The sequence below is a fragment of the Agrilus planipennis genome, unplaced genomic scaffold (genome assembly GCF_000699045.2).
Source record: "Agrilus planipennis isolate EAB-ADULT unplaced genomic scaffold, Apla_2.0 scaffold21, whole genome shotgun sequence".
NCBI lineage: Eukaryota > Metazoa > Arthropoda > Insecta > Coleoptera > Buprestidae > Agrilus > Agrilus planipennis.
The window spans coordinates 1,074,681-1,086,928 of NW_020439030.1; the positions used below are offsets into that span (position 1 = coordinate 1,074,681).

At 32.8% G+C, this 12,248-nt stretch overlaps 2 protein-coding genes across 2 annotated transcripts in view; one reads left to right on the forward strand and one right to left on the reverse strand.

Annotated features, from left to right (window-relative positions):
* LOC108740637 (head-specific guanylate cyclase) overlaps nt 1-12,248 on the reverse strand; it is a 209,841-nt gene that overhangs the window by 124,759 nt on the left and 72,834 nt on the right. The gene's annotated exons all lie outside the window — the stretch shown is intronic.
* Nucleotides 985-4,149, forward strand: LOC108740678. Its single transcript, XM_018475087.2, has 4 exons — nt 985-1,088; nt 1,641-1,688; nt 1,752-1,814; nt 3,703-4,149. Exons 1-4 carry the CDS (start codon nt 1,028-1,030, stop codon nt 3,984-3,986), a joined length of 456 nt encoding a protein of 151 aa, XP_018330589.1. The 5' UTR covers nt 985-1,027; the 3' UTR covers nt 3,987-4,149.

A 12,248-nucleotide genomic window follows, 5' to 3' on the forward strand; every position in this document is an offset into this window, starting at 1 on the left:
CGTCTTCACAGATTGAAATAGCCGAGCCCATCGTATACGAAGGTGCAGAATCCTGAAGAATCGACGACATCCCTTTAAAAATTTCTTACGACGTATTTCCTTTTTTAACAAGGAATTTAATCACAGCGCGGTGCTCCAAATTGCAAGAATTTCCATTTCTGTTGACATAGTGTTGTTGCCTGTTCCAGGGATAAAATGATAATGAACTTAATAAAGAAAATTCGTGTAATTTATACTAACAAGGAGTCTCACAACTTGTGTTATTAATAACGAGATGATAACTCATCGCTAAGTACCGTAGACCGAATTTATCAGCCTGCACTTGTATGTAATCAATAATTAGGAAAGTCCACGTGAAGGTGCAGCAAATACGTAGACAAAAGTTCTTATTAGTTATTCAATTCTTACCTATCAAACTGTTTGGAAAATTTGTAATTTTAGTAGGCGTGTTTGTTGCAGTAGATGATGGACTATCCCGAAACATATGTCAATTACACCAGTATATTATTACTGCAATATCTGAAACTGTCTATTTATTTATTAATTTTATTAGAGATCAATCAATTTATTACAACTTAATGTAAGATGTGTCTTGAAACCACCAATTTATTCTGTCACTCTCTATAGAATTCAACTTCAGTCGAGCAATTAAACCATTTATCAATGATATGGATTTGAGAAAGATATATTTAGAAATGCACACTTATTGATTTTTAGTACTAGCGAATTATTTTTGATATTCGTAAGGATTTACTACTGTTTTGTTTCGAAATAAATTTATTTTTAAAGTAACGAGCACCAAAATATTTTCTCTTATTTGTATGTTACGTATATTTCCTGTTTTGATGATTCTGATACTATTTTAAAAATAACATCAATGATTGGTAAATCAGACTGAAAAATTAACGATAATGTGATCTTATCTACTACACCTTTTTTAATCAACATGTAGGTATATAAACGTTTAGCGGTTTTTATTTTAAAGTAGTTCTAGAATTTGAAATCGTTTAATCTCCAGCTGGAAGAAATGACGTTTGAAATAGTTTTTGTTTTTTATTGGATAATCCACATAATAGTCAATATCAAAGGTATGTTTCTCTGTTTTATAACTTCCGGTTATAGAAAAATTTAACGTCAAACCTGTGTTTACACTTTTTAATATAATTAATAAATATAATGCAAATGATCCTGTTCAGAAACGTTGGACTTGCATTTGCTTTTTTCAGGGCCGGACTGGCCCNAAATTTTTTTAATAGTTTTCAAATTTTGTTATAAAAGGAAAATAAAAAACAAACTATAAAAATTTCATTTTGTGACGTGCTGCCTTCTTTTATTTTCTTTTCTTATCTTGTATGCATCCCTTTTTAACTTTTTTATGTTTGCATTTGGCAGAAATCTAGTACAATATTAAAACTTGCAGCATCATTTTTATTTTGTACTACCTTTTAAATAAAAATTCAATTACAATCAGTTAGCATGGGTTGTTATTGTTTTCTTGTTATTTAAACAAATGTACTATTTAGAATTGCGTAAATTAAATCATCATATCAGAAGGTCTTACGTTCGAAGACGGATTGGACTCTCCCTTCATGTCTCAGAAGATGTCCTATTATTGAAATAATTCCATGAATTAATTACAGGTGTATCAACTTCGAAGCAACCGAATACACTTTCAACAAATGACGATGGTAAGTTTAGATATTGATTATTTTATATTATATTCTACTATTATTCGATTTTTTTTCTTGTAGGTCATTCAGAGAAAGTGAAGGGATTTGGTGCATTCAGCAATGATGAAGTTGAAGAACGCACGGGTAAGTTATCAGTTTTGTTATAAACATCATATTCATCTCAAAATTCATTTTACAAACAATGAAGTCTTAAAATTATGTTGAACTTGAAAGATAACATAATGAATTATTATACAATTTTAGCGACTTTACGAATCATGTATGAGTGGCTCTCCTATTTCTTAAACTTCTGCTAATTTAGTTGAGTGAACTAATTGCTGACCTTCGAAACTTTTTGCCAGGCTTTTAATTAAATTGCAGACGTTTAGAATTCATAGTCCTATTACTTGACACATTACATGCAAAAAGCGAGATGAATTTCTATTTAAAAAATTGATCACAGTTGCTTCTCTAAATTATTAAGGATTAATAGTCAACGTTGTCATTCATTTAATTCCTTTTTCTTACTCGTTTTGTTTTTAACTAGAATTCGTGTTGAAATGAGGTGGAAGTATCGTCGTCTTTCGCGCCCAAATTGTTGTCATTACTATAGCGTTTTTATATCATTAAATTATTTTACATTAATCAAATTTTATATTGAAAGATTTATTATTTCAAATCAAAGGAGACAAAATAGAAAGATCGCACATTCACTGTAAATCTTTTGTTTTAATTTTTAGATTATCTTGTTTGATATGAAAAACGTACCCGTGTTCTCTCTTGTTATCTTCTTATTGCGTAGTTCAATAAACGTATTTATTTTATTAAATAAAGTAGATATGTTAACGGAAATGTGTGTGTAATTCGTCATTATATACAATTCCTAGGAAATGTACATAATTCCTAAAATCGCGTGGAAATGTGTGAAATAAATTAGACACATTTCCTAGGAAATCTATACATTTCCTAAATAATAATCGAAAATGTAGCCCAGCGAGAGGAGGGTATTCATTTTATTCACAGAAGGCATTACTTTTATGCATTTCGTAGTACAATATTGGAATTTCATACGATTACTAGGAAATGTATACATTTTCCGGGATATGTGTGTAATAAAAAATTTTTGAAACAATATTTTATACATTTCCTAAATAGCCTCGGAATTGTATATATTTTCTAGGAATTGTAGATATCATACATTTCCGGTAACATATTCCGGGTACGAAAATTGTGAAGCAACTTGAAAACGTAGTGTAACAATAACACAGAACATTTGCTATTTATTTTTGATTTTTATATTCTTTTGGCTAAATGTATAAACTTCGTCCAGCTTGGTCTTTATAATACAGCTCTGTAGCATCACAATCATTACAATCAATTTTGTATGCACCTTATTATCTGTTCATATTAATTTGTTCAACTCTGTTAAAAACTGATAAACGTTTCAAACTTTTTTTGAATCTACAATTATTTTTATTTTGAGATTTTATAGTCCATAGTAGATGTGTGGACTAATTTAAATGTTCTTATTGTTAGAGATTCTAATAAAATAGTAAAAATGATGACGTTCAACTATATTAAAAGTACTTCATTGAAAAAAAAATTTATTTTGATTTTGAGATTTCACAGTCCATAACAGACGTGTGGACTAATTTACATTTTGCTATTATTCTAATAAAACAGTTAAAGTAATGATTAAAAATTAAAAGGAATACTCACCCCTAATTACCACAGATAATTTTATTTGAGCGGACACGTGTTTCATTCGTGGGCGTTATCAACGCGAGACTAAATAATAAAATAAAATTATTTGTGGTAATTAGGGGTGAGTATTCCTTTTAATTTTTAATTAACATTTACCACAGTCTCCTCTTTCTAATTTAAAGTAATGATGTTCAACTATAAGTACAAGTACTTCATTGAAGAAATAAAAACATTTTTAAACTTGACATTTTTGTGGAAAACCATCAATTTGTGTTTGTGTAACTTCTGCAATGTTAATTCAATACTGAATATATATTTTTATTTGCAGAGGTAGATGTCACTTTTTTTAACAACTTCGGTTACATTTCAATTGCGATAGGTGTATTCCTTCTAATCTATGTTACCCTCAAATGTTTGAGAAACTACATGAAATCACGTAGGACGCAACGTGTCACTAATGAATCTCCACAGATTTCTGTTAAAGTAGAGGAAGTGTTACCTCCTCCCCCGTACGAACTATTTGCCCCTCCAAATTATGAAACTGCTAATACAATCAACGAACAAAACTGTAACCATTGTGGATGCGATTGTCAAAATAAGTCGAGGTACTAGATTGTATCATGTAATTTTAAAGGTCTCTTAGAAGCTCTTCTTTTATTGAACTGGATGGGCTTCCATTTCATTGATATTGATTATAGATCTGAACTATGTGTACGTTTTTGTAAAACTGCAACTTTTGTAAATTGTATTTAAACAAGTAATATTTAGTTCATTATTATTATTTAATATAAAATGATAATTAAGTATAAAGATAACGAAGCTTTTTTTATGTTATATCCTGTATTTCACCCTCTTCTAAGTGGATAATCCCAATATTTCACGGTAGAAATCCTTCATACATATGAAAGAAGGATTTTTGTAAGAAAGTTTTCTTCATGGTTGAAAAACATTACCTGATAATATACGTAAAAATGATCATGCTGTAGAAGTACTGTCATGCTTTTTATGAACATAAAATAATGATACTTTGAACACAAATGGTTGTAGTCTGAACAAAACTTAAGCTGGGTGAGTTGTTCACATTCACGACGAGAACAACGAAACTGTGAAAACTTTTGACCCTTAGCTAACCCGAAGTTATGTTTACGCTAATGAAGGGCTAAAGAAAGTACGACACTTCGTAACAATTAATCTGGAAACAGAAGTAAATAACCTTCTCTTTCCTGAGACGGCTGATGTTTAACTATTATCTTGAAAGCAGCAATCTTTAATTGTATTCGTGAAAGTCATAACATGGCGGAAAACATTAAAGGAAGAACTTGAAAACATAAGAACTAACAGTTGAGAGAATAATCTAGTCAGTCAAGTTTTGTCAGAGTTTTTACGGGTAAATATGTGTATATATTTATTATTATCAATTAAAGCAAAAAGAAGCTTATCAACTTTACCAAATTTTATTAACAAAAATTTGAAGGTAAGTATATGTCTTTATGTAGCGTGAATTTCTGTCACCCAAGGCGAAGCCTAAGTTTGTCGCCCTTTCCATTTCTACAATTATGTAGAACCTTCTATTTAAATTAGCCGGGATTACAGTGAGAAGGTGTACATAAAAGCTTATATTTTTAAGCTGATCTCCCTTCATGTCTCAGAAGATGTCCTATTATTGAAATAATTCCATGAATTAATTACAGGTGTATCAACTTCGAAGCAACCGAATACACTTTCAACAAATGACGATGGTAAGTTTAGATATTGATTATTTTATATTATATTCTACTATTATTCGATTTTTTTTCTTGTAGGTCATTCAGAGAAAGTGAAGGGATTTGGTGCATTCAGCAATGATGAAGTTGAAGAACGCACGGGTAAGTTATCAGTTTTGTTATAAACATCATATTCATCTCAAAATTCATTTTACAAACAATGAAGTCTTAAAATTATGTTGAACTTGAAAGATAACATAATGAATTATTATACAATTTTAGCGACTTTACGAATCATGTATGAGTGGCTCTCCTATTTCTTAAACTTCTGCTAATTTAGTTGAGTGAACTAATTGCTGACCTTCGAAACTTTTTGCCAGGCTTTTAATTAAATTGCAGACGTTTAGAATTCATAGTCCTATTACTTGACACATTACATGCAAAAAGCGAGATGAATTTCTATTTAAAAAATTGATCACAGTTGCTTCTCTAAATTATTAAGGATTAATAGTCAACGTTGTCATTCATTTAATTCCTTTTTCTTACTCGTTTTGTTTTTAACTAGAATTCGTGTTGAAATGAGGTGGAAGTATCGTCGTCTTTCGCGCCCAAATTGTTGTCATTACTATAGCGTTTTTATATCATTAAATTATTTTACATTAATCAAATTTTATATTGAAAGATTTATTATTTCAAATCAAAGGAGACAAAATAGAAAGATCGCACATTCACTGTAAATCTTTTGTTTTAATTTTTAGATTATCTTGTTTGATATGAAAAACGTACCCGTGTTCNATAAGTTGTTTTCTCAGGCATGAAGGTCTAGTCAGAGACATATTAGAGGCAGAAACGGGAGTTAGGAGGGATAGAGGTAGACCTAGATTAGATTACTGTTCGCAAATAGTTAAGCAAGTGGGTTGTTCTAGTTCTAGGGAAATGCGAAGTTTAGCTCAGGATAGGAAAGAGTGGAGGTACGTGTCCAACCAGTCTTAGGACTGACAACCTTATGATGATGATGATGACAGCCATATCTACTAAGTATGTTTTACACATACGAATTTGTATTTTTTACGTTTTTATGAATGAAAAATACCACAAACAAAATAGGTGATTGAAAAAAATATTCAGGAGAGTAGTAATTTTCGAGGTACCTATCCTTTGTGACTGAATTATTGAAATCTGGTTTCAGAACTGCCCTAACCCATTAAAATTTTAAAATATCATGACTTCAGTGCCCATATGATGTCAGTGTGGCTTGCTTAACTATAAAATTAGGATATGCCGCTATTCAAACGGGTTTAAGTTTTTCTAAAACCAAATTGGAGTTTCCGTCGGCAAGCTCAAATCTGTTTTAACAAATGCTCTAGTACGTTACAATTTCGAAGTATCATTCGGATTCTGAGGTTAAGATATTTCAATTCTGAGGCTAGATTTTAGTGAGCAACAACAGATAAGTCATAAATGATTACCCTTGGCTATAGTCGGCCTTTTAGTTGATCACTCAAATGCCAAAAACTGTAATTTCTGAAAAACTCTGACGTGTTAAGACAATTGTGAGAACACTTCGTACTCAGCCTCATAAACTATGAATATGTCGGAAGCGTCACCGTAGTCAACAACTATTAGTGCTTAATTAAACTAAGAGGAGTTACTGCAAATAATATCAGAAAAACAAATCTTTTTTGTTAATTTTTACATAAAATTTTGGAAAATTAAGTGTCAAAAATGATGTTGTCCAAATGTTGACCTCCGCGCTGCTGGCACTCCTTCGACCGAAAACAGAAATTAACCGCCAAGCGTCTACACATCTCTCTGGAAACGGCGGCCATATCAGTGTGGATATTGTGCTTCAGTTCCAGTAGAGATAGTGTTTTTTTTGCATACACCTTCCCTTTAAGGTATCCTCATAAAAAATAATCAGGTAGTGTGAGATCGGAGGCCAGTTGATGGTGACTCGACGAGAGATCATTTTTTCAGGAAAAAGTTTATTGTCAACCGCAAGTAATTGATTTCAGATGTGGCAAGTGGCCCCTTCTTGTTGAAAAAATATGTCTACATAAAAACCACCAAACTCTTGCAGTTGTGAAACAAAAGTTTCATAACATGTCACAATACCGGTTACTGTTTAAAGTAAGTGTTCGTCCTCGCCGGTCTTCACAAAAAGAAGGTCCGATGATGCCTTCACCAGACATGGCAGCCCACGCAATAACTTTTGAACTGTGTAATGGTTGTTCATGTTTATGTGTTGAATTTTCTTTGGCCCAGTAGCGACAGTTCTGTTTGTTTACGTGGCCATTTAAGTGAAAGTTCACTTCGTCACTAAACAGAATGTTTTCAAGCGTGGGAAAGCGATGAAGCATTTCATTTGCAAAATTCAGTCGGAGAGGATAATCGGTAACATTCAGTTTTTGAACTAACTGAATTTTGTAGGCTGTACGATGTAAATCTTGCTTCAGAATCTTCTGTAACGACGATCTTTTCATGTCATATTGACTGCGTTTGCGAACTGATTGAGATGGATTTTCACGCACTGACACTCTCACTTCTTCAATTGTTTGTNAAATTAACCGCCAAGCGTCTACACATCTCTCTGGAAACGGCGGCCATATCAGTGTGGATATTGTGCTTCAGTTCCAGTAGAGATAGTGTTTTTTTTTCATACACCTTCCCTTTAAGGTATCCTCATAAAAAATAATCAGGTAGTGTGAGATCGGAGGCCAGTTGATGGTGTCTCGACGAGAGATCATTTTTTCAGGAAAAAGTTTATTGTCAACCGCAAGCAATTGATTTCAGATGTGGCAAGGGGCCCCTTCTTGTTGAAAAAAACTACCAAACTCTTGCAGTTGGTTAACCAAAGTTTCATAACATGTCACAATACGGGTTACTGTTTAAAGTAAGTGTTCGCCCTCGCCGGTCTTCACAAAAAGACGGTCCAATGATGCCTTCGCCAGACATGGCAGCCCACGCAATAACTTTTGAACTGTGTAATGGTTGTTCAAGTTTATGTCTTGGTTTTTCTTTGGCCCAGTAGCGACAGTTATGTTTGTTTATATGACCATTTAAGTGAAAGTTCGCTTCGTCACTAAACAGAATGTTTTCAAGCGTGGGAAAGCGATGAAGCATTTCGTTTGCAAAATTCAGTCGGAGAGGATAATCGGTAACGTTCAGTTTTTGAACTAACTGAATTTTGTAGGCTGTACGATGTAAATCTTGCTTCAGAATCTTCTGTAACGACGATCTTTTCATGTCATATTGACTGCGTTTGCGAACTGATTGAGATGGATTTTCACGCACTGACACTCTCACTTCTTCAATTGTTTGTTGGGTTCGAACAGAGTGCGGGCAACCTGGTTTGTGAATTTTTGCAGTCGAACCGATATTCTCGATTATTCGAATACATTTTCTGATGATAACGTCCTTCGGTGTATTCCGTACATTAAATTTTGTCATGGATCATCATCGGATCACCATTGCGACAATAGACGCATACGCTAAAAGCAAAATGGTCTCCCGAGTACACTTCCATGGTCATTTCCAAAAAGTAGTAAGACAACCGATAGGGATACCTACTCCTAACCGCGCCGTTACAAATACCCTCTACTATTTCTGAACACCTTGGACTGTCTACTACCTTCAATAAACGCGCACACGTGTTACCATTTTCAACTCAAGACAGTCTTAATCTACCCTTCTCAACTCCTGTTTCTGCTTCTAATATGCCTCTAACTAGCCCTTCATGTTTGATGAGGCGTTCTACTAACCTATCTTTCTTATTTCTTATCCATTTCCGTCTGTTCTCCTGCTCTTTCTTATACCTCAACATTTGTAACCCTTTTCACAGTAATTTTGACATCCTGATTTTATTTTTTGCCGCGTCCACCCTATAATCAAGAACATTATCCGTGGCTAGGGATTTTTTAAGTACAATAATTGATTATTACTCACGTAGACACTACAGAAACCACCAAAAGAATTGTACCGGTAGTCCAGGAGTAGAATAAATTTTGTTTTGACACGCGGGTGATCTGGGTTCCATCCCCGGCTGATACAATATCTTTTTGTTTACTTATTTTAAAGAAAAGTAATACAATTGGTCTAATTTCGGTCACCGATGATAGGTATTCGTCTAGAATAGTTAGATTTCAACTTAATTTCAGCTTCTAATCTTTTAGGGTTAAGCGTTTAAAATTATACGCTTGAAAGATATTCATTAATATTTGAGCGTCGACACCCTGTGAAAACGGCTGGTGATCTAATTGAATGTGAAATGCCAAGCAGTCCCCGGGTTGTTTTAGCTTCTCATAATTTATGTACCTACCAGCATAACATAATTGCAACTCTCTTGAGATATATTCCTCAGCTTGTTGCTTACTAAATATACAAAGAACCTTAACAAAAGTATTGCACAGTGACTTCCCAAATTATTATTAATGTTGGCAGTGATCAATTAATTAATTAATGCCTTTACGTGGGTATATAGTGTCTTTTACCTCGTTCCTACAAGAAACTTTGAGAAAGTGTGGTTGATGTATGATTTAGAGCATAATAAAAGATCTAGTTTCCCAATTAGGCATGAACTGAAAATTCTGAAATTGATATTTCAGTCTAAACAGATACGCTACCATAAAATATGTATATACAATTTACATAGTTTTCTGCTAGTACTAGCTGTCAGTGTAAATGTATGTAAAATATAGTCGGTTCAGTTTAATTTTGCAGGTTTTGGATTATAAAGTTGAAATTGTAAATCTTTTATTTTATTATTTATTACTGGAACAATAAATTCACTAACCCGTATACAAACAAGATGTCATCATCATCATCATAAGGTCGTCAGCCCTAAGACTGGTTGGACACGTACCTCCACTCTTTCCTATCCTGAGCTAAACTTCGCATTTCCCTAAAACTAGAACAGCCCACATCCTTAACTATTTGCGAACAGTAATCTAATCTAGGTCTACCTCTACCCCTCCTAACTCCTGTTTCTGCCTCTAATATGTCTCTGACTAGACCTTCATGCCTGAGAAGGTGTCCTACCAACCTATCTCGCCTATTTTTTATTGACTTCCATAGAGTCCTCTGTTCTCCTATTCTTTCCAATACCTCTTCATTTCTAACCTTTTCTACCCACGATATCCTCATCATCCGCCTATAACACCACATTTCGAACGCTTCTAACCTTTTCTTTTCCGCCGCTCCCACTGTCCATGTTTCGCACCCGTACAACGCCGTGCTCCAAACATACACCTTTAACAACCTTTTTCGAATTTCTAAATTAACCGTTCGCGAGCATAGAAGTGACTTCTTTTTATTAAAGGCGACACGACCCTGCGCTATCCTCTGCTTTATATCCCTACTACTCCTTCCATCCTCACTTATCTGACTTCCTAGGTATCTAAAATCAGCCACTTCTTCTAATTTTTCGTCTCCTATCTTTATATTCGCTCTTTCCCTACTTTTTCTTCCCTTGCATACCAGTATTTTAGTTTTACTTTATTTTCATACAGTACTGATCTGTCATAGGAAGCCAAATATTGTCTTTCAATGTTGGATAGCTATGCTTCATTATAATAAATATAAAAATGTTAAAAATAAATTAACGAATACCTACTTCTTTCGTTAACAATAGCGACAAACAGTAAATGCTTTTATTAATATCTTTTTATTTGTTATAAAAAGGAACAATTCCCTAACAATAAATTGAGTTCCAGTACGAATTTTACATTTGCAACAGGAATTGAAAAAGATGATGGGAACATTAATGTTGCGTTTAAAAAGCAATTTCATTTATATATTTCTAGTATCCTTAATCAAGGCAATTGCAGAATAAAACGGTTTTTTCTGGCTGAATAGTTCTCATGTTCATATCATTCATTCCTTAAATCAATTTCGATATTTTGTCATACTACTTACACGTATTTAATAGCTATTATGGGATGGGACTCGGGTATAAGAGAAATAAAAGAAAAATACATAAATTCATTGAGATTTTTTGTGCATTTAAGAACATTATATTTTCCATTCATTATCTTTTTAAAACCGCTTGCATTTTTGGCAAAGAAATACATTAGATTGAAATTTACCTTCCGAAGTATACGTAGGTAAACCATGTATCTTCATGTCTATGACCCTGATATTAAATTAAATTAACTAGAAGACGGATAAGGCCAATGACTACCAAAATGACTTTAGTATTATGTTACAAAGCGGATCTAAGGAAGTTATGTAAGCGGTCACAAAGTTTGTTTCAAAGGTTATTTTGTCAGGATGGATCTTTGTAAGTTGATAAAGGCTTCCACATCCTTTGTATATAATTTTAAGTAACCTTTAACCTTGATTATCTCTTTTGTAGCAATGGAACCCTTTTTCAATTGCTGTAGGTATTTTTCTTACTCGATGAAAAAGGTGAAATTGACGAATTACAAAAGTAATCTAGAATTTAAATGTCTAGAATTTTCAGTAGTCTGGGGCCTAAAAAGGAATCCATAAACGAAAAAATAATCCAAAAACTAAAACTTCGAAAAGGAACTGTTGAACTTGAAACAAATTAAAGTAGAAAATCTTGCTGTAGCTATCGAGGCATCGCTTCAATTGGATCTCGTTTCCAAACAGAATACTTTTTCTTTTCCATTTTTAAGGATTCTCATCTTTAATCGAAGTAGAAAAATAACTGTATTATTTATTGTTCGTAGTTATAATGAAATCTTATGGGAGACAGTGCTATATTGTCATTAAATTAAAATTAAGTAAACGTTATTAAATTAAATAAAATTTATGCATCTATTTGAGTCAATTTCTTACGAAACTCCAATTAGTCCAGTTACTTTACATTTAAAACGGGCTTCTGTTCTAAAAATTAAAATTAAAACCTAATTTTACTGGACTACTTAGATGATTTATAAGAAATAAGTCAAACTCGAAATTACTTTCATAGGAAGCATGTACGTTAACAGACTCAGTTCTAGACACATCTTTGTGTAATATTAATTTATATTTATTTAAGTATGCAGATTTTTAAGCATCTTTATAGTTCAAATGCTACTGAATTTCTTTATTTGTTCTACAAAAACTTATTTATATTCGCAAATGCATATTTTTTTACATTATTTTTATATCGAGCTGACATCGTATGTACATGACATAATTATCAGGAGAGTACTTACAATTACTT